Source organism: Thunnus thynnus, chromosome 5, assembly GCF_963924715.1.
Source record: "Thunnus thynnus chromosome 5, fThuThy2.1, whole genome shotgun sequence".
Lineage (NCBI taxonomy): Eukaryota > Metazoa > Chordata > Actinopteri > Scombriformes > Scombridae > Thunnus > Thunnus thynnus.
Genome location: NC_089521.1, coordinates 25179796 through 25202943, shown reverse-complemented (window position 1 = coordinate 25202943; position 23148 = coordinate 25179796). Strand labels below are relative to the sequence as shown.

The 23148-nt window shown below is 39.0% G+C and overlaps 1 protein-coding gene across 1 annotated transcript; it reads right to left on the bottom strand.

Moving 5' to 3' along the window:
* Nucleotides 1-123: 123 nt before the first annotated feature.
* Nucleotides 124-20224, bottom strand: slc6a13 (solute carrier family 6 member 13). The gene is made up of 15 exons (XM_067590355.1): nt 20054-20224; nt 16388-16588; nt 15539-15673; nt 13590-13730; nt 13043-13124; nt 12713-12845; nt 12080-12214; nt 6597-6700; nt 6318-6442; nt 5609-5721; nt 5278-5415; nt 4592-4694; nt 2912-3012; nt 2461-2631; nt 124-1532 (listed from the first exon to the last, which is right to left on the bottom strand). Exons 1-15 carry the CDS (start codon nt 20058-20060, stop codon nt 1368-1370), a joined length of 1854 nt encoding a protein of 617 aa, XP_067446456.1. The 5' UTR covers nt 20061-20224; the 3' UTR covers nt 124-1367.
* Between the last annotated feature and the right edge of the window lie 2924 nt (nt 20225-23148).

Sequence of the window (23148 nt, the reverse complement as noted above, 5' to 3'; positions counted from 1 at the left end):
AATTCATAATTTCTCTTCTCTGATGATCAAAATAGGCACAATCCTAAACATGTATTCTCACTTTGTCTTGATCATTGATGTAATGAATAATGAATTGTGTAGCCCACAAAATATGTAAACATATTTCAGGTTTCAAATGAAAGTATTTTTATTCAGTCATAAAAAATAATTTTAGCATATAAAAGTTATATGTGTAAAAGTGTTCCCAATCAGTAATCAGTGATCATTTATTAAGTCCAACATCTAAAGAAACACAGGCCTATGTTCATTATAATACAGCAGAAGCAAAGATGACGAGAGAGATGATCGTTTTGGAATGAAACCCTTCAGCCATTATAGCGTGCCCTGCGCGTACTATCTAAGTGGCACAACTGTCTCCTTTAGGCACTTTATGTTTTAACTTCATAAGATTCAATAAGATAAGGCAAAACTGGCACTAAATTAAAATCATGTCAACGATCAGAACACTGAAAAAAAGCATGTAAAATATTCATGCAACTCTGCAAAGATCAGTAAAGCAAAGGAAATTTAAAAAAAAAAAACATACACTGAATTAATGAACATAATAGCATACATCTGAATAAACAACATAAAAGCTTAATCGAGTTGAGTTGTGGTGAGTTCAGCTAATTGTAAATTTAAAATCCAATTATTTACATCATGCTCAAACATTTAATTTGTTATTAATATGCTTATAAAGATTTTTTTTTATTAATATTTTTCACATCCTGAGCTGATAATTCTCTACTATACAGTAAAAACAGAGCTGTCAACACAATTGAATTGATAGATTGAATACATAAAGTACTCTGTATACTGTACATTACAGAAGTGCATTACACTTAAACACACATTGGTTTTATTCAAGCAAGCTTTTATCATCTGTGCACTCCTCTTGCGCTCCATTCACAGCAGACAGCTGTTAGAATCAGTAAAATAATGTCAGGTCAGACTAACTGAACATTAGAGATGTCCATAACAGAAAAAAAAATGCTTCCTTAGAAAGCAGACACGATCAAATGTAAATTCTTAGCCACTGTGTAACAACAATGGCCACATTTTCCATATGTACATGTGACTCTGCCACTGGCAAAAGAGATGGTAACCAACTGTCCTAAAAAAGGATGTAAATCTTGAAGTAAGAATGGTTTTGCCATCATACTGGATGTTGAAGGCACTGTACAAAGGAAAAAAAAGCTCCAGCAACAGATCAGTAGTTACAGGTCAGGTGTCTCTTACAGTCTGTGCCTGTTTCGCCACCTTGTCTGGTGAGGTATTGCAAACGGAGTTGGGATGGGGCCAGACAGTGTCAAAGCTGAGGAGTGACCTTTGACTCCTACACGGCTCTGATTCCAACCCTCTGGTCTCTAGCAATGAGACTCCTTTTCATCAACGGGGAAGTAGCCGTCCTTTGTTGGAGGTGCTTTCTGCTGAAGGCTGTCGCCGTCTGCGGCGAAGATGGCCAGCAGCTTCTCCTGCTCTTGTTTTGTCTTCGGTAACTCAGTGGAAGGCGTGGTCAGGAGAACAAGGCGCTGTAATTGAAAAATGGATAAGATAATGTAGCACATTTAATATTTCATTGATATTATGTTGAACTGACACTAGTAGAAATAACCTAATTAAGACATTAATCAGTAACATTATCTAAGAGATTATTTAAGATCAGAAACACTCTCTGATTATTCTGTCTTCATTTTTGTTTATATTTTGGCATTTTGTCTTTATTTGATAGTGACGGAGACACAGACAGGAAATGTTGAGAGTGAGTGAGGGGTATGACATGCAACAAATGGAGACATTATGGTTGTACAGGAAACGCCTTTACCACTACACCACTTGGACCCCACTTTGACTATTTTAAAAAGAATTAAAGATATCTGCAATATTCAGGATTCATTAAAAATGTGAACTTTAGCTACCTTTAAGTTCTTACTTTAAATGATAAATGCATTGATATTCTGTATTTTTTTTACGGTTGCCATTAAAAGACCAAACCAACAATACATTGATTCTACTAAGAAGTATGGACTTAGTAGCCAAAGTTTGATATAACTCATTCCTCTTTGCCATAGAGCTTTATTGTTGTCAAAATAACACATCAATGAGCCACATCGTTGCACTTTATTATGATGAACACTAGTTTATTTTGAATGAATCCCTAATACATACATCAACCTGCTGCTGCTCTAAATACTCATTAAGACTCCAAATTCAAAGCCCAGCTGTTTTAGGAAATCACTTAGCCTTTTTAAAAACAAAAGTAGACATTTGTGACACTTTCTTTTAAAGATTTACGCCATCAATACAAACAAATGGGCTTGGGGCTAAGAACTGCAGTCAGGTTCGGACATCCAAAAATACCAAGAGACAGACTAAAACCATTGTTGGTTTTGGCATTTTCATGAGATGAACACTTTGCTTTCCCCAAGTATGTCAGCTTTTAGGTGCAACATACTGTACCTCTCTCAGTGTTCCAGGCGTGTAGTACAGTTTCATTGCCACCCAGAGAGGAATACACAGCATGGAGGACAGGGCCAGGACCCAGCCTATCCCATTGCCCCACCACGGGTACACATATTCATTGTTGTACTTCAGAGGTGAGTACTTGATCAAGGCGAAGGCAAAGGTTCCCTGAAAAAAACAGACAGAAAGGGAGACTTAATAGTTTTAATTTGTTGATTAGTGACTATACTAAAACATGATTTGTAATACTGTTTAAGTAAATAGTTGATTCTAATCCAACAGTAACCTTAACCATTGCATTACTTTAAGATATAGAAATAAAGGTCTTCATTTGACCATTTGTGTTCATTGACAAATTGAAATGTATTTGCAATGTTGGCCACCAGAGGTTGCTCTTCTTTCAAGTAAGTGGTGTAAAAAATATGTATATTGAAAATGTGAAACCCACAAAACATGTTGCAGGGGTGAAAAAGAGCCAGCAGTATTTGATGACAGGGCTGGGGCGATAGCCAATCATATCCTCTATGTTGTCATAGAAACGGTCGGCACCTGTAATCAGGGAGAGAAGAAGAAAACACAGGGGAGAATTTCATCAATATCTAATAATCATCTGTGTCCTGATTCAAGATTTGTACAGCAGAGATGTATTACTTTCTGTTGACTTTTAGCTCATCCAGTTAATTTTCTAATTTTTGATTTCATTCACTTGACCCTTGAATAACCTAAAATTTAAAGGGAAACTTCATCGTTGTGAATATGATCATTTCTTAAAACTAGGTTACCTATGTAGTAGAAATGTGCAGTTATTTCTGAAATTGGTGTCCTATGACTAGAGAAAACTGAGGAAAAAGGCTGTAGATTCCCTGTATCGCTCTGGCAGGTGGGTGGGTTTCCCAGCAGAGTGGCTGGTTAGCCGAGACAAAGTTAATGAGCAGCATTATATCTCTTTACTGAGGCTTGTTTTCATTTACAAAACATTTTTCCTTATCGAGACTGGATATATTGCACCGGTTTGCAACGATCATAAAACATACAGTGCGCTGGAGTTAGTTACGCGGATCATTGTAAACTTAACAAGAGCTGCACACAAGCCAGAATGCTGTCAGAGCTGCCTGTGGACAGTTAAATAACCTCTGAGTCTTGATTAGGGAAACAATCATGAACGAAGGGGTGAAAAACTGCAAACAAACACTGTTTCTTTTATTGTTTTGGATGATGAGGAACTGGGACCTAAGTGCTCAAGCTGAATGGAGCTGCAAAAGTTACAGGTAACACGCAGTTGCTGATGTGCTATTCTATACTCAGAGTTGGCCAAGTCTGATATAGTATTCTGTCAGAAAACAAAGTCAGGTTTACCAAAGCACCACAAAGTCTGTCGCAACACTGAGTTTTCAAATCTGTCTCCAATCTCTCTGATGATCTGCACCAGGCACTGGTTGATGCTGTAAAGCTACCCCAGCTGCGGCTCCTCTCTTTCTGCTGCTGTTGTACTGTAGCTCCGGAGGTTGCTTTCTCCTCCACACTCTTTTGTTACTGATTCTACTGCACAATATTCAGCCTCGTGTTGTGAAACTAGTTTTCTTCTAAATATGCTGATATTTTAAAGTATTTAGTAGTATGATATTTTAGTGTCTGCTTTTCCCTTTTGCTAGCATAACATGGTAGATGGAGTGTTTTGGGAGACCCACCTTTGATAGTCCTTGAAAGTACCACTACAGAAAATGAGGAAACGTAGTTTGTAGTCTAAGGCAGATCTCCAAAGTCCACCGGATGACATGTTTTGTGTCACCCAGTGGACTTTTGGAGGTGGATGAAGAGGGTTTTTTTTTTTATTACAGGGAAGACAGAGGAAAGTTTAATGTCATTCATATATAATTCTACCAACATTAAAACCATAGGAATCAACTTGAAAATCAGAAAAGTCTTCCTTTAAATAACAACCCCCCCCCCCCCTTCCCCAACTCAGCATTATGCCTTCCAATCTGTGAGTCAAACAAATGGGAGCCCTAAATTTTTATGAATTGGTGAGAAGCAGTGAATAGAATGAATAGTGCCATGTGAGAATAAAGCCTTTGTCTTGTAAATACCCCCTTCACGCATTCCCGAACAGCCTCGCTAACACACTCACCATAAATCCAAGCGATGCAAACAGTCTCAAAAATAGCCACGAAGAGAAGGCACATCCCACTGGCCGCATAGTAGTCAAAAAGCTGGAAGACGTACATGCCTCCCTGTGAGGAAAGACATGGGTTTACAAACCTAACAAGCAAAAGAGAACCCGTACGTTGTCAAATAATGGGAAAAAATTAAGAAACAACATTATCTGCAGGTCATTGATTAATTTGTTGTGTTTGAAGGGAATACTACGAAGTGTTACACAGTAAACATTCTGTTGAAAAGAATATATTCACTGCAAACCATAAAATAAACTGTAACAGTTGGGCGGTTTCACCTTAATATTAGGTTGGTATGAGATCAGCCAGGCTATAATCTAAAAGGCAGGAAAGTCTTCACTTATGCGTTAAACACAAAGGACTTTCAACAGGTCACCATGGCAACCAAGCCACTATTTATTATCCTCATTATACTCTTTTATTATAGGGGATTATGTAAATGTTAGGCATTGTTACTATGATTGTTCAATATTGCCATGAAAATTGAATAGAAATTTTTAAATATGCTCTAAAATAAAGTTGTTTTCACATAGAAGCTATACATACACGTACAGTTACCCATCCTTGGTCAAGATTTCATGCTAATTCTGTAATCTTATTCAGTAAAAACACTACAAAGTGACATCACTACATGACTAACCTCTGTCAGCATGATGAGCCCAAAGAGGAAGGAGACCACAGCCACTCCCAAGATGAAGAACTCCCTGCGGTTTTTACGGCGAAAGATGGAGGGATACATATCCACCATGGCTGTCACCAAGCTCTCCACACACACAAACTAATCAAGAGACAAACCAGACGTATGAGACATTTGTATATGTGTGTGTATGTTTGTTTGTGAATGTTAGATGGTTCTGTTGCTGATCTACTAAAGTACCAAAAACGCAAAATTTGAGCAGATATAGAATCATGTCTATATAACTACTGGAATCCTTGTGTTTTTGTGTGTGTGGTGCATATGTTGGTCTCACTTGACTGTCCAGTCCCAAAAAGACAATCATAATGAAGAAACAGCAGGCCCACAGAGGGGAGAAAGGCATCATGGACACAGCACGGGGGTAGGCTATGAAGGCCAAACCTGGACCTGGGTTAAACAGAGTTCACATGCCTTTTCTCATTCAAGTTACCATTCTTGGTCATTCCTCATATGAATGCTTATTATTATAGTTCAGGCAAGTGTTTTGAAAGTTAACTAAAGAGGCCATTTAGAAGCTGTAGAAAAATGTTCAGTTCATCCAATGAAGTAGTTATTGATTCCCATCATTTTGCCAATTACCAAAAATGACAACTCCAATTGTTTTAAGACAGAGAAGAATAGAAATGTATGACACTGAATTTTATCCACTCATATTGTCAATTTAGGAATAATGTGGTTCAATGTTGTCATTTTAAATATGGAAATGTAATTTCCTAGTTGCATACTCAGATTTTTTAATGCCATAAACTCAGTGGTGGTCTACATTGTTTCAGGAGACATAATGATACAAAATGCTGCAGTTTGTGACTCTGGTATCACACAATAAATTCTATATTGCTGAGACGCCAGGCTTACCAGATAGAGTTTGGCACATAAAACAATCCACAACAACAATAGAAATAGATGATCTAAGGATATTGTGCCTAATATTAAATCAACAGAGTATACTATTCTATTTCTATACACAGTAAATAGCTACTAACCAGATTCAGCCACTTCTGAGATAGGTATGTTCTGCTCGTAGGACATGAAGCCCAGGATAGAGAAAATGGCAAAGCCTGCGATAAAACTAGTACCACTGTTCAGGAAACAGAGGGACAGGCAATCCCTAGAAATAACACAGAGAGGGAGACAGAACTATTATGAGCTACTGAATGAACACAATTTTAAAGATTTACGTCCCTTCATGTTAAAAAAAATGTAGAGGGGTTATAGTGTACACTTGTTTGAAATTCCAACTGCATTATCATTTCAATCCTTACCTGTAGCAGTTGTTGTTATATTTGTTGTAACTTCCCAGAGCAGTGAGACAGCCGAGACAGATGGCATAGGAGAAGAAAATCTGAGTTCCAGCATCCATCCACACCTTGGGACAAAAAAGAAACAGGATAGTTAAAGGGAGAAAATACATGTAAAGGGACATAATAATCCAAACATAGACATAACTTAAAATACAGTCCAGAAACAAAAATGTATTTGTTTCTGGACTGTCCTCAGGCCCTGTCATGTTGACTTTGAGGTGTCCAAAGTGAAAAACTACTTCCATCTGCTGAGAAACACTGTAAGATGAGGTTGAAAGCTCATGAAAAAACTACTAAGTGGACCTTGTGTTACTTGTGTGATCATTCAGTCAAAAAAGTAAATATATTTATCCATTCTGAAAGTATATTTAATACATTAACTGTGTTGAAAGTACAAGTTGTATGTGCAATTATTTTTGAGAGAAATGGTATATTTATTGATACAGACTTGATTCAAACCAACAGCTTCTCTGTCACCAAACCTGCCTCCTACATAAGCTATCAGGGATTTTTGAGCTACATTGTTTGCTGATTTTGACATTATTTTAGTCTGCATGCTTACAATTGAATATCACTACTACTAAATTATGTATCACAAACACTCCCAGAAAATCGTTCACTCTGCTGGGGTGAGAAAATTTCTAAATAGAGGACTTGAGTATCACTGTGTGGAAATAGACATTAACCCCATACACATTACAAAGGACCCTCTCTTCTGTTTATTAAAAAACAATCATTCATTACTGAATGTTTAATGACAAAGAGAATCTCACCACATCCCAAAACTGAACACCAAATTCCTACAATATCAGATGCTGAGGACTTCTCTCCATCACAGCAGCACCAGACTTTTGGAAAAGTTTGTTGTAAGCTTTTCAACTCAGTGATGTCTGTTGTGAGTTTGATTTTCACACAGCTTCCCAAGGTACCTTCATATTGAAAAAGCTTCCTCCACTCACACCACCTCAACTTTTTTGACACAAGACCAACACCCAATGCCACCTTTCAAATTCTGAAACTCATTACCCCAAAACTCATCCTCTCAACCTCACCATCCTGACATCATCCGTGCAGCAAAGCCTGTTATCCATCCCAATCTCTCCAAGGCGTAAAGTGCAGCACTTTTCCACCCTCTTTTCAAAACACCCACTCGCACTTCAAAATTCAAATGAGGTTTTTCTTTATTCTTGCAATTCTTGTGAAGTGCTCCCAGAGCACTGGGGCATGTTTTAGATAGCTGGCAGGCAGCACTGAAGATCTGATTGACTGGGGGTCCAACCAACAACATAAGCTCTGGACACAACATCACACAAAGGCAGGTGTTCCCAAGGCACCAACTCCACCAGCCTAGCTTGTCTTGGCTAGCAACACACAGGGCTTGTATTCATCCCCAGAGCCCTAAGAGGGATTGAAGAGGGGCCCTCTTTTTGATTTTCATGCTGGTTGCAATCTACCAGCAAGGAAAGAAATAACTGTGAAATCCCTGTTACCACCACCACTACCACTACCGCCTCCTCCATCCCCGATCCGCTGTTTTTCTTCAAGAGCTCGCTGTACATGAAAAATTGGTGGCACCATTGCTTGTTTTTTCAAATAACTTAATGTTCAATGCAAAAGTAGTGTGACGTTATACAGACACAAAAAGGTATAGAAGTGGATGCGTGGATGCTCACAGTGTTTGACACCAGAGATAGGATTTGTGCCCTTCTATAGATCAGTAACACTCATATTGGAGGGCACTGAGAAGGACCTACTTTGTCAACAGTATAGCTTTTCTGAGTGACCATATTCGGAAAACAAGCATAACAAAATTTTCAGGTATATAGATACTAGCACATCAAATGTTGTGAAATATGTTGTATTTGTTCTAGAAGAGATGGCATTTCAATGACTTATTTTCTACAATGCCTGTAGAATTCCTATCAGTGTGGATGTGTGTAATTATTCTTCTGCTTCTGTCTCTTTATGTAATCCCAGACTGACTCGATGATGTTGAGATCAGGGCTCTGTGGGGGCCATACCTTCTGTTGCAGGACTCCTTGTTCTTCTTGCTGCTGAAAATTGTTCTTTAGGATTCTGGCTGTATGTTTGAGGTCATTGTCCTACCGCAGAATAAATTTGGGACTGATCAGATGCCTCCCTGATGATATTGCATTATGGATAAGAAACTAAACATCTAAAGTGCCTAAAACAGCACATTACTGTATGTCTGAGAGTAGAGTAGAGAAATCTTTATTATCCCTGTTGGGGCAATTCATTTAGCAGCAAACAGTTACATAAATAACATCAAGATTGAGCCCTAAAACACATACATACATACAAACACATACAGTTAAAGGAATATAAAAAAAATCAAGATTGAGCCCCAAAACACATACAGCTAAACGGACAAACAGTTTCAGTACTAAGTGCCTATCAGACATAACAGTAACAAAACAAAAACACTGGACTAGTCCACATACATACAGTTACAAGTTCAAACTTCGGATGGCCTCTGGGACCAAAGAGCGACCATATCTATTCCGGCTGCATCTATGCATCCTATACCTACACCCAGGGAAGGAGGGAAAACTCAGAGTAAAGAGGGTGTAGAGGGTCCTGAAGAATGTCCTGAGCTTTCCTAAAGACCCTCTTCTGATAAACAAGATAGAGGTCATTCAGATCACAGCCAGTGATTTAAGGATCATCCTCACAGTTTTCCTTAACATATTCTTTATTATTGTGGGTTCCCAAACAAGCAAATAAGAGCAAAGGTAAGGCCTGACTCCATACAAGATGAGTAAAACATTTTCAAAAGTGATTTGGCTATATTAAAACTGCTAAGCTTCCTTAAAAGAAATGCACGCTGGTGACCTTTGATTAAGATTACCTTTACATCACTGCTCTCAAAAGCCTTCATAGTCAGAGAAGTAAGGGACACAGAACGATAATCATTTAATGATTTGGGATTCCTGACCTTGGCAACTGGCACTACAATAGAGTCTTTCCATATTTTTGGAACCTCTCTTTGAAGAAATGAACACTGGAATATAAATGAAATAATGCCACATAATTGCCTGGCACAGTTTTGGAGTAGCCTGACCCCAATGCCATCTGGGCTGTGACTTCTCCTCTCCTTAGTGTGCATGAGTGATTTCAGCACTTACTCCTCATTGATGACAATACTGCTTTCAGGGACTCTAGTATCATCCCTAAAAGCTAGATGTTCATTTTTAAAATCATGCTTATCAAAATGTAAGTAAAATTATTCAGTTCATCGGCCAGCACTCCATCAGGTTTGTCAGATAAACCAGCTTTCTTCCCTTTCCTCTCAATCCCCACCATTGACTTGATCCCCTCCCATGCAAAACAAGAGTTACCCTTGCCAAGTTCCTTCTCTACTTTGTCTTTATATTTCAGCTTAAGTCAAGTCAAGTCAAGTCAATTTTATTTATACAGTGCCAAATCACAACAGGAGTTATCTCAGGGCACTTTTCACATAGAGCAGGTCCAGACCGTACTCTTTAAAATTTAGTTTTGCTTATTTCCTTTTTCACATTTTTAGCTGCCTCTGCTCTTTGGGTGGCATCTCCCTGATAAAAGGAGATCTTTTTTGATTCAAAACAGATTTGACAGATATAGTTTTCCATGGCTTGTTGTTAAAGAACACTGTACACAATTTATGAGGGATAACATTTTCTTCGCAGAGGGTCAAACTCAGTCTAGGTTGCTGCAGGCATCCTTAAAAATGTCAGAATTGGTGCAATTGAAATAACCGTGCAGGGTCATAGCGGAAGAAGTTGGAGCGAGGAAAACAACATTATGATCAGAGGTACCAAGAGATGCTTTAGAAATAGACTTGTAGGCTCCTTCAATAGAGCTGTAGCATAAGTCAAGGACTCTGTCATGCCAGGTAGGGTAAGTGATGGATGAAAGTTACATAAAGTTAAGTCGCCCATTATCAGACTAGGTGCACCTGGAGAAATAGACTGCCGGCACTGTACCACCTCTGCTATAATCTCTGCTGCTGCATCTGCATTAGCTTTGGTATGTATGTAAACATCAGATGCAAACAGCTGTGGGAACTTGCGAGGTAAATAAAAAGGTTTGAGTGAAACAGAAAGCAGTTCAATGTCCTGATTGCAGAAAGTCTCTCTTACCACAGCGATCTTACACCATCACTTGTTTATTTATAAGCATACCCCTCCACCCAGTGTTTTACCAGCTAGTCTGCTGTGTGTCACAGTCCAGGCACACCAGAATCCCAAACCACTCAATCTCAAGGTCCACATCCAATCTGAATTTCATTGGGAAAATCATCAGGTTGGTATGGTGGCTTAAGTCTTGCATCTTGACATTGCAGGAGAAACTCTCGACTATATGCAATGTGCTGATTGTTTGCAATGCATTTCTTGTTTGCCACACCCGTGCCCAACTCAGTCATATGGCCTATCTGATTTTGCAAAGCCATCAGAAAGACCAAGATGAATAGTAATCCACTGTTGGTGTTAACCATATTCATGATTAAGTGTTGTTGTCCATTAAACAGTTTGTATTAAGACAAAACTGGACAAACAAAATGAAGACAGGAGACAGAGACAGACTACTGCAGCTGGTCGCCACCAAGCAGGTAGCTCCCGGTCTGAAAAGTGGAGTCAATGTGGAATTGCCCTAAACCTGCATTGTTTCTTATGGCCAGCAGTTTGTGACTCCACCGGCTACAAAAAAAGTCCTACTGTATAGAAGTCTATGAGAAAAAGACCCTACTTCTCACTTGATTTATTACCACAGTAAACACTTTCCTAATGAGTTTATAGTCTCAATCGATAGTTACAAGTCTTCTTTAAAAATAGCATGATGTTCATTTTGTACATTATGGTCCCATTTAGAGTAAAATAGATGATAGAGCAGGGCATGCTTTAAGGTATGGCTACCTTGTGATTAACAAGTTGCTACCACGGCAACAACGTTGATTATGTAATGTAACCATCGTGTAACCCCAGATTCACAGAGTATAGCTCTGCCGCTGTTTTCAGGTCATGAAAGTTAATTGTAACATTTTGGTCACCTAAAAAGTTGTTCATGGTTTGGTTGTTGTAAAAGAACCTCTAAGAAGTCAGCTATTGAGTTTTTCTGGTAAGTACATTTTGTTTTACTGGTTTTAAGCCTGTTTTTCACTAGCAAAAGTTAGCATTAGCATGAGCACAGTTAACCATAGACTGTAAATGCACCATGCTAACCAATCTAGCAGCTAGTGCTAGGGTCAGTTCCACCCTCTCATCCAAATATGGTCACTTCTGGCTCCAAAAATCCAAGATGGCGACGGACAAATTGCCAAACTCGAGGCTTCAAAATGGCAGTCCACAAAACAATGGGTGATGTCAGTGACTACGTCCATATTCTTTTTACAGTCTATGGTTGCCACAGGTTCAGTGCCCCCTGGATTAAGTGTGTTTCTAACCTACCTGTGGATCAGACAGCCGTCCCAGGTCGGGGTAAAGATAGAAGTGGATTCCCCTGGAGGCTCCTGGCAGGGTGACTCCTCTGATCAGCAGGACCAGCAGCATAGCATAAGGGAACGTGGCTGTGAAGTAAACCACCTGCAGGGAAAGAGCAGCATTTTCTCATCAGCCATTTGTATCTACTACACTTGTGACAATTCCTCCCTTTCTAGACACTATGTTGTATGTATGCTTAGGCATAGATTCGACTGTTTTATTATGTTAAATCTGTGACAGAATTTTACAAAAGTTCTTCTCAAAGAAAAGAAGATTGGATCTTGTGTTTTGTTTGTTTGCTTTTTGTTTTATGTTTTTATTGTTAGTATTTTGTGTTCTGAAGTTTTTAGTTGATGAAGACTGAGGTTCAGATGTCAATCTCTGTTCATTCAGCTAATGTGGGTAACACTGCTAACTGCCAGGTTTTTGTATTATTATCATCTTCTGCTGATTAAGATACTGTAAAAAACTCATGCATCACTTCACGCATGTGTAAGGAAAACTAGAACAAAGCAACTTTATAAAGACTTTTTAGAAATACTACAGATAATTATCAGTACTATGAAAATGTGTCCGTCTTGAAAGGAGGGAGGGGTTCACCTTGCCAGTGGACTTGACACCCTTCCAGATGCAGAAGTAGCAGATGACCCAGGCAACGGCTAAACAGATAACTAGGTCCCAGTTCAAAGAGCCAATGTGACCAATACCTGAAGAAATTCTTAGCACTCTGCGTCTGGGGCACACACACAAATAGGACCAACATTAGAAATGTCTTATTGTCCAGTCTTGAAATTCATTATATACAACTTCAGTGTATTTATAGCTGTAAAACTTTGCAACCAGTAGAAAAGCTGTATTTAGGCTACGAGATATAACTTGTTGACACCTAGTAGGCCATTTGAGGACATAGCCAAACAAAAAGGCACTTACTCCCAGAACTCAATGACAGGAGAGGTGGTGTTCTCATGGTGATTGATGGAGCTATTCCCCCTCTGAAATGCCATACAAGAATCTTGAATGAAGGAAAGACAAAAAGACATTCAATCCTGTGAAGAAATCCAAGCTTTATCCCAGGTTTCCAAGTTACACACAGGCAAGTGAAACAATGCCACCGCTGAGACGGAGGAGAAAAGTGGTGGAGGAGCACTCACTTCCTTCAAGATAAAATGAAACTACCAAATTAATGAAATGATGAAGGGGGGCACTATAAAAGTTAAAATAAACAAAAAAGATAGCTAGATCAAAAGAAAAATCTAATCTAAAACAGTACCTCAGTCCATGAGTTAACACTAGCAGCATGCTCTACCATCAATTCCCTATTGCAGACTTCTATTGGTCCTCTTCTAACCAACTTTGTGCTCCACCTCTAAGAGCACAAAGCCTGGCTACACCAGATTAATTAGATGGTTACATATACACTACACATGTCTAGCAGAGGCACATCTTTTGCTGATCGATATATTGTCCTGTATCTTACCTGTGTTCCAGGTGTTGTTGCAGGAAGCCCAGGGCAGGTCCCAAGTAAAGGAGTTGGACAGATAGAAGATGGCCCAGGCTAACACAATGATGTAGTAGATGTTCAGCAGAGCAACAATCACCTGGGTAGCGTAACCAACTCCTGCAAGTAAAAACATCAATTTGACAGCACTGAGCAATAATATACTGCTATTTTGGTGGAAAAAGAAATTAAATTCAAAGCCATTTACAGAGAAAACTGCAACCATGCAGCTTGTTTTTGAATAAACATGGTTGGGGTAGGAGCTGTGACTGACAAGAAACACTCATCAACACACAACATTTGGCTTTAATCACCAGAGCGTGTCCACTGTGGTCAGCAGTGTTGCCAGATGGGACTGACAAAAACTAGCCCAATCAAAGGCTAGAGGAGTTAGTGAAACTCAAAACCACAGTTACAATAATGAAAATGTTAGAACAAAATCAAAATCCATCAGATAATGTATTAAATGTTATAGATGTTGGTTTTTTTTATCACAGAGAATAATAATTGGAATGGGACAAAAAGTTTCAACTGTAATAAACTGTAATACACATTTGGGCAGTGAAACCCAACAAAAATGCTTCAAAAGTAGCCCAAATGATCACAATTCTTAAATGGCCAATCAAAACGTGTTGCAGGATTAACCATCCAATCTGACACAGGTGGTCAGCTAAATGTTTTCTACATAATCTCTTTCACTGCCCCTTCCAGTCAAATGGAGCTTGTGAACACATGTGACCACAAGTAAAATATGTGACATGGATTGGATGTTTTGGATCTATTAACACAGATGTAAATATTTTAATGTAGTTCTAAGAACTTTAGAAACTTGTCTTGCAGGTAATTTCTGCTCTCCTTGTGACTCAGAAGCACCTCCATCTAGCTTGAATGCCATTAAATGGATAGTGCATGTATTGTTGTATTTGACTGCACTGAGAACACCACACATTCAATGTAGTTAGAAATATACTCATAGCCTAACATGTGAGCAATTACTGTTTTTTATTTCAAGTGACTTGCTGAAAGTGATAATGAATCGCTGACAAGAGCTCCATGACTGTCCCATTCACTACAGACAAAGAGGCATAATTTCACCTTGGAAAAAACAGCATTTGATTAAACCAGTCTTCAGCTCCCTTTACAGTTGAGTGAATGACATGCTGGGTAAATTATAATATGAACAATCTTTAGGTTAAACTCATGCTCCAACACAAGATTGCACGCCTGACTCGACTCTTCACCAGATGTCATCCTCTGTGGGTTATGATTATGGCTGATTACAGAATTATTTGAAGACAACTGAACTGGAAAATCTTTGGATGGATGGGATGGGATGTTAGCCAGTGTTGGTGATTTGCCAGCCATTGTAACTACATCCATCATCCTCCCACATCTGCATGGCATGCAAACTGGATAGTATTGACACATATGCATGCACACAGATACACACAAAACAACACACATACTGTATGTACAAAATACAGATACTGTACACTGTCACACAGAAAAGAAAACATGCACATAAAGACCATGTACACACACACACACAAGTGTCTAAAATTCAGCTTTCATCCCACATTTTTGTACAGACAGTATGTGGTAGTAGTGCACAAGCAACTCATTGTTTCAGAATAACGCACACATACTAGGATCACTAAATCATTACACATTTACATTCAAAATATCATGAAGATGTTTGATGATGTGAAAGCTTCCCCACACAGAAAACCTTTACAAAGCACAGGAAACATTTTAATCCTGTCATATGAAATGACATTTAAGGACTGTGAAAGGCATTAAAATTGCCTGACCAAAAAGTTTGATCGTTGCGGACAAAAAACATTAATATTGGTCCAGTCTTGGTACTGTTGGATATTTTAATACAACCATCCATTACACACCCTTTCCTGTGAAAACTTGTAGATTACCTTCAAACAAAGGGCAGATCTTCCTCCAGCAGGTAATGCCTCCCTCATTGGTGTACTGTCCCAGAGCCGTCTCCAGGAAGAAGACGGGGATCCCACAAGCAAACAGGAAGATGAGATATGGGATGAAGAAGGCACCTAGTATGAGCACACACACATTAAAGGAGCAATTCCAAAATTTGCCTTGAAATATGCTCTTAAGATTGGTGCAAATATAGAATCATTCAAACACTTTTACATGGTGGAAATGTTTCTATAAAGTTTCTAGGTGCTAAACATGTTTGCTAGAAGTCATACAAAATTGTATTCTTTGCTCTGTATTTTTTTTTTTTTTTTTGCCCTTTCACAGAATAAAATCTTAGTGAGGTCTTGTGTGTAATACATTAGCTACAGTAACTGGCTGCATGAAAAAAAGCCACAATCTGAACAGCTCTTTGGTTATTTTGCGTCAGCCGTGACCTTCATTGGACAATGGATCTCCATGGAATAGATCACAAATTAACTTTGTATTAGGCTCATTTAAAATCATTTCCTCTCAGGAGGTTATTTCAGCTTGTGCTTGTGTGGTAGAACCACTTAAGACTCGAGAAACTTTCAAGGTTTGGTAGTGCAGCCAGCACTGGTTTTTAAGGGAAGGAAAAGTGGTGGAAAATCCCTCTAAACCTACAAAAAATAAATCCCTGCAAATCAAAACACATTTTCAACCAGGAGCCTGCTTCTGGCTGGAATCAGCCACCACACCCTGATGTTGTACATGCTTGACTAACTGAAGAAACCCAAACTTTAGAGTCAAACAGGTGATAAGATAAAAAGACAAAAAACAAAACAGAGATAAATAATTCCAACACTCACCTCCCCCATTCTTATAACAAAGATAGGGGAAACGCCAGACATTCCCCAGGCCAATAATTTCTCCAGCCACTGATAGAACAAACTCTAGCTTGTTGCCCCACTGACCCCTGTCTGTCATCTTCTCCTCTGTACTGGGCACAATGTCCAGGGGCCGGCTGTAGGGTTCCACCTTGGACTGGTTCTCCATGTCGCCCGTGTGTCCTTAAGGAAAAAAACAGTAGTTATGGAAAAAGAAAAATATACAGCAAAAGCCCAGATGCTGTCTGCAGCACAGCAATGATTCATTAGTTCTAAGAGGGCAGCATGCAGCTGGAAGATCATCATTTTGTATATCCTGAGAATCTTGGAAAAATGTCTTACCTCTAAGTCATTTGACAATAGATTAAATAGATGTTCTACAGCTCAGTTTTAATAAATTTGTAAATTTCAAAAGTTTCAACTCTCCATCTGAAAAGCAGACAGAAACCAGCACATGCATGCTTTACGCAAATTCAGTGTAAAGCACATTAAGGTCAGTTGTAATTAAATGTGCTATATACAAATATTGACTTGCCTTGCCTAGTAAAGGTGGCCCATTTGAAGATTAAATATACTTAAACCCTGGAGGGAGAGGAAGGAATTTCAGGACCTTGGCAAGTTTTAAAGGAGAATTCCCATGTGCCAAATATACCTGTTCATATTTACATGAGCTATAATGTACTGTATGTCACTACTTCTCCTGTCTTGGATGAGGTCAGTAATGGCTTGATGTTACGTGACCATGTTAGAAGCTGGTCAAGCCCTCAGCCAGACCCTGTTTCAGGGCCAGTGCTGCTGAAAGAATTTCTCTCTGTAGAGGAAACAGACAACTCACTGACTGTGCTCACTCCTGTCAGGTTTCATTAGCAGGCCTCTCTCAGCCTTTCTGTTACCCTGTTTCCTCTCTCTGAAGCGTATTGCGGTCACTGCCGCAGTCCAAAGAATTGGTCATCAGTCCGCAGGAGATATGCTCAATTAATTTGGTTACAACAATATATGTAGACACTGAAACTCTCTCACTTCCTCTGCCTTTCACACAAACAAATATGTTACATGTTGCCTGACCTGTTCTCACATGGCCTATTAAGATATTCTCTTTAGCTCTGAAAACAACACAGGACATGGAAATCTCATTTAGCCAGAGGCCTTGTGTGAAGGCACCTTTAGGAATGTGCTCCTACTGGCAAAGGGCAGAGGTGGAGCACAAGTGTGACTCTGTGTGATCTGCGTGCATGGGGTTGGAGGTTGGATCCCTTCCATGAGCCAAAATCTTCTGCACTGGAGCCAAATTGCGGCCTGAGGTAAAAATAGAGCCCCTTGTTTTCAGAAGGTACTTGGTGGGAATGAAGGCTTGGTGCAACAAAAGCAGAGGAGCCCCTTCTGCTCTGTGCTGGCAAATGAGAATCCTCACTGGCCATGCAGCCAGATCACAGTTTACTTCACTTTTTCACAGTTTCTTTGTGGACACTGGGAAGCTTAACACGCAAGCCAAATACCTCACTTCAAATATAGCTCTTTTAATAGGTGAGACTAAATCCTATCATTATTTATAGCAGAGTCAGACTGAAATAGAAGAAATACATGCTTATAGAACAACAGTGGAGAGGCACACTGTGAGAAAATATGCCAAGACTGAGAATGACCTCATCAAGGCACATAAAGCTTTATCCCAGGAAACAGTGCCAACATCACAGCTCTCTGAAAAGCGTTGGACTGACTGAGCAATTGACTGACTGAATGATTGGCTGACTTACTGGACATGGCGTTCTCCGTTTTGTACTGCATATCTGTCATTTTGATGAGCTGCTAATCCTAACACACCTATGATTCTTAAGCATCAACGTGACATCATAATCAAGATGGTGAGCTATACACTATGGGACATTTGAGGCATTGTTTTAAAGGGTAACTTAAAGTGGTGCTACAGCATTTTAGCATTGCACTTCCATAAGGTTTGAGGACTCACAAGAGACAAAAAACAGAATTGTCCAAATTGAAGCGGCAGAAGCAGGAATATCACTGACTTTTAGTCTCTTGTATGGGTCAAGCCTCAAAAACACTGGATCCTACATTTCCCATAATGCAAGTTAATATCATCTATCATTAGACCCCCCGCTATCTTGTAAATATCAACATCTTTTAAACCCCACACCTCCAGTTTGTAATGCATATTCCCTTCAGAGTCACAGAAGACATTATACAACCAATTTTACAGTCTGAGTAGTACTTCTCAAGATGAGTAAACTGAACTGGAGTGTCCCTTTAACACCACACTGGAAGAAGTTTAAAAAGTGTGTTGCACCTGTAACCACGCCCAACAGTGATGTCATAGTGTACTGACTGGAGTACACTTCTACATCACTGCAGAAAGGTGAGAAGTTAAATGACTGGAGGTAAGAAAAAACAATATTTTCAGCTGCTTTTAAGTTGCTCTTTAAATTCCGTATTTGATATACACGTTGTTCAAGACTGTTAGCTGTGACTGCAAGCTCCAAAAAAGCTAATAACCTTGAGATGAGATTATTTTGTATGGGTATTGTATTTAGATCCCAAGATCAGGAGTGGACTTAGATGTTTAATCAAACAATTGGATACTTTTTTTCTTTTTTGTATTAGTGTCTTGACTCTATATATTACTGTACACCAGCTAGTGCAAATGACCCTTTCTTACATAAGTATGGTATAGACTCTGATATCTGGGTAAAAGTGAAAATTCACCACAGAGCAAACTGAAAGATCACTCAGGAATCAATATGGTGCTTCGTCTTATCAATTTAGGAGCAACAGCCAGAGGATGTGAAATTACAGTCTCTCAGTGCTGTGGGTCTTTGTTGCAACTCATGGACAAAGACAATAATCTGGGCTCCTCTTCCAAACACATGCAGTTCAGACTTACATTGTTTGATAATAGCAGGCTAATACATAACATAAAAGTTACACGAGGTTGGGACGTCAGTGTCACCACCCCTACAGTAAAGATTTACAGAACAGCTCAGAATGTTGAATACTTTGTCAACCATGATTTAGTATATTAGTTTGATTTATGATCCTTTTAAGAAATTCAATATTTTTTTTTATCAAAATTTGTAAGACGGTGTATCGTGTTTACAAAAGTTACAAAACGATATCCATATTTCACATGAAAATGCTTAACAGAGGACATTTTTTCTGGTAAAATAACTTTTTCTAGATCTGAGAAAAGTGATGCAAAATGATTGTATTTATTGGCCAAGGATGAATTACATTCTGTTCAAGCAGCTCTTGTCTTAAAAAAGCAGCAGGTTTAGTCCCATTTGATCTGCTCTCTGATGATTATCAGCAAGAAATGGAGAGTGCTGAATAAAAATTTGCTGAATGTCACAACTGAACTGTAAAAGCTATTTTTTTCTCATTTGCATTGCAGAAATGAAATGTACTAGAGATCATTTTAAACAATGGCATTCACTGAGCTCTGCTGCCAATAAATAAGTAAATAAATAATAATAAATAATCAAATAAAAGTCTACAAGACAACTATAAATTTGTTCATTTTACATCAAAAACAGCAACAACTTAATTTCACTGCGTTCATATGCATTTGAAAAAAATCTGCTCATATGATCTGGAGGTCTGACATCAGAAATCAGCTGAACAATTAAAGGTACTCACCTTTCATAATGTTGTACAATGACAGTTGCCAGAAGAGAGTGGGGCACCAAATAAAGGCCTGCTGTCGCTTCAGGTTTCACTATATAACATGCATGGAGGGGCGGAGATCTGAGAAATTGAAAACTTTGGTGCAGCCCGCGGAGAGTTTTCCCTCTGCTTTGCCCCACTCTGAAGACTCCCCCACCAACCCTCCCGTTCACCCAAATCCATTCAGACACCCCCACACACAAACACACACTCACTCCCCATAGCACACTAGAGGTCTGTGCTGTCTCAGCGTGGTGGGCTGATTGCGTAACCTTTTGACACACACATTCTCCCAGGGCCTTTCTCTTCAGAGAGCAACCAGAAAGTATGGGGGAGAGGCTGGTCAGATTTGTATTTAGGTGGATGTGTAGATTGTGTATCACAGGCATGCATGTTGTATGCACATGGGCAATAATAGTCTTACACATTACTGATGTTGGGTTGAAAAAGATACGAAAGATACAGAAATGCATCATCTAAAAGCCCTGTATACTTTAAACAATTTGTGTAAAAGATTCACAAAGAGAGCCTGCAATATTTCAATGGTGAAATTTCTAATCTGTCTCTTCTGACTGACTTCTAATTAAAACATCACTCCAGCTTCATGAAGCCCCTGCTCCAAACACATCCTAGATTCAGCCCCCAGAAAAGAGTCTTTATTCCCTCAACCAAATTCCTTCCTCACAGACCCAGTTGCCCATTCAGAACATTTTCCCACCACAGGGGTCCAGAGTGGCCCGTTTCAAGGCATTTGTTAGGAGGTCACAATCCAGAGGGTCTTTATGGAGGTTGGGGGAGTGATGTGCTTCTGCTTTTCCTGTCTGAAATCTTTCAGGGTGATGTCTTTTTTCAGTAAACTCCCCACCCCCCACCTCAGACCAAATTATAATTCAAGACACGGTCACATCAGCTTTCTATAAAAAATGAAGCTGTCTGCCTGACTTCATTACTGCAGAAATTTTATGTATGAACAACCAACCAACCAAACCATGTTCCTTTATTTGGTAAGACAGGTCAAGGGACATAATTCAAGTTTCTCATACCAGAGGAATTGTTAGTTAGTGGTTATTGGTAAGAGTGGAACAGGTTATACAGTGATGAAGATGCCTATCAAACCATCATCAGCCACTGTAGTTTAGCCTGAGCAGATACAATGTAGATATAAGGCCAGGTCATGCCACCAAGTATCTGCTCTTTGTTTGGGAGAGGATAGGATAGAAGGATGCTTTAAAGGTGTATTAGGCCAGAGAAAGAAGTTTTCTGATATAACTATTTGTAAGGCTAGCGGAGCTAAACAAATAAGGTTTGTAAAGGATTGGCTTATCATTTTAATGTGCAGAATTGTGCAAGGATGATAAGGTAACATCCTGGGTCTTGGATTAAACAGGACAGGTTAAGAGGTCAAAGGCCACATATAGCTTAGGGCTTTTGCCTTCCTGTGTCCTTGGGAGATGTGGCTCTTATCTAGTATACATGGGCATGTAAGTGTATACCTCATGGCTGCTATACCTCCGTAAGTTTGTATGATTTGACCAATCACAGATCATTTCTCTGTTCCTTCTCTCACTATAATAGAATAGGTCTTTGTTTGGGGAGACAAACTGATGCAAATCTATCTGTGTTCTGTCTCCTTATTGTACAATAATATTTTTTAATGTTCAACCCAGCAGTTTTGTGTATTATTTCATATGTGTGTTTAGTGTTTTCAGACAATTTCCACAACAGGATGACGGCTGGACTACTTAGTGGGCCATTGCATTATGATGATACTGTTTATCAAGCCAGTGGAGGCATCCGCACATTTGTTTATATCTTGTTTTACATTCCACTTCTAGATGTTGTCTTTATTATAAGAGGCGTGATGGAACATGGGATGTACTTTGGAGAGAATTTTCAGAACTATACAAAATCACAGAAATTTACATCTACGCACAAGACTGAGTGACACCGTAGCAAATATTGGCTCAGTTCTGTTAAAAAAGCTAGAAATCCTATCTAACTATTATTATTCATTGGTCCTGTCATTCATGAAAATATTCCTTTCTTCTCAATTGCATGTGAGTAGCTCATCCAGAGTCATTGTGGTGCTTGCAAAAGTCTGTGGGGTACAGACAAAAGAGGACAAAAACAACAGAGGGGGCTCATTAATGAACTGTATTTCTTTATTCTCTCTGCAGCTTCCTGCTGTTCTGTAACTGTGTAACAACCACAGGTCACTGCTCCGATTGCAGTCTGTTTTCTCTGAAGGGTCCATCCTGTCTCTTCAAATCAAAATCAAATGTGCTGCTTAAATTAGATGTGTGAAAGCATCTGGTTTAAGATTTTCTAGCATGAGAGGTTAAAATTTAGTCCACAACGGTTCAGATGTTGTGAAGGTTCACTCACAGGGCTTGTTAATGATTAATGTCAGACCTGTGTAATGGAAAACACTGGATACATTAAATGACTTTGGCTAACTTGAAGCCAGTGCTTTAAACTGGCATTAAAACGTGACTGCATAATTGGAAAATACAACACAATGCTATACATTTGGAGGCATAAACAGATTACTGGAATGAATTGTTGACAGTATACAATATAATACACCTCCAGTCTTTGCAGTCTTTTTAGGTTTCTGAGAAATAAAATGATAATGTTGAACTTTGGCATATTCAAATATTTACTCAAACCTTTTATCAACAGGGGCATCATCAAGTAAGTTGTAGAAGTGTCTTATATAACTGCTCGTTGGAGAAATAAAAGATGGATGCTTTTAGCAGATCTTAACAGGCATTAAGCCACTAATAATAAGGTGCCAACATTTGTAAATGTTTCATTCTGTGGTGGAAAAGTTCTGCCCATGATAGACAGCCAGGGGGAAAACTGGTCAAGAGTAATAAAGTAGGTTATAGGTGTGTACACAAAGATTACATGGTGTGTCAACACTGATGACAGATTTGATCAGATCAAACTCCTTTACCCTCTCTGACCAAACAGGATAGGCTATTCATATCATGGTCTGATGGACAGTTTTCAGTTTAAAGCTGAATACTATGAGATTTGGCTCGTATTCCAGTTTCAGTTATACA

What these genes read in the sequence shown, in the direction of transcription:
- slc6a13 (XM_067590355.1), bottom strand. An exon ending in TTGTTATAAGAATGGGGGAG is followed by an intron (nt 15,674 to 16,387) that starts GTGAGTGTTGGA and finishes TGCTCATACTAG; the next exon opens with GTGCCTTCTTCATCCCATAT. An exon ending in CTCAGAAGTGGCTGAATCTG is followed by an intron (nt 5,722 to 6,317) that starts GTTAGTAGCTAT and finishes TGTTTAACCCAG; the next exon opens with GTCCAGGTTTGGCCTTCATA.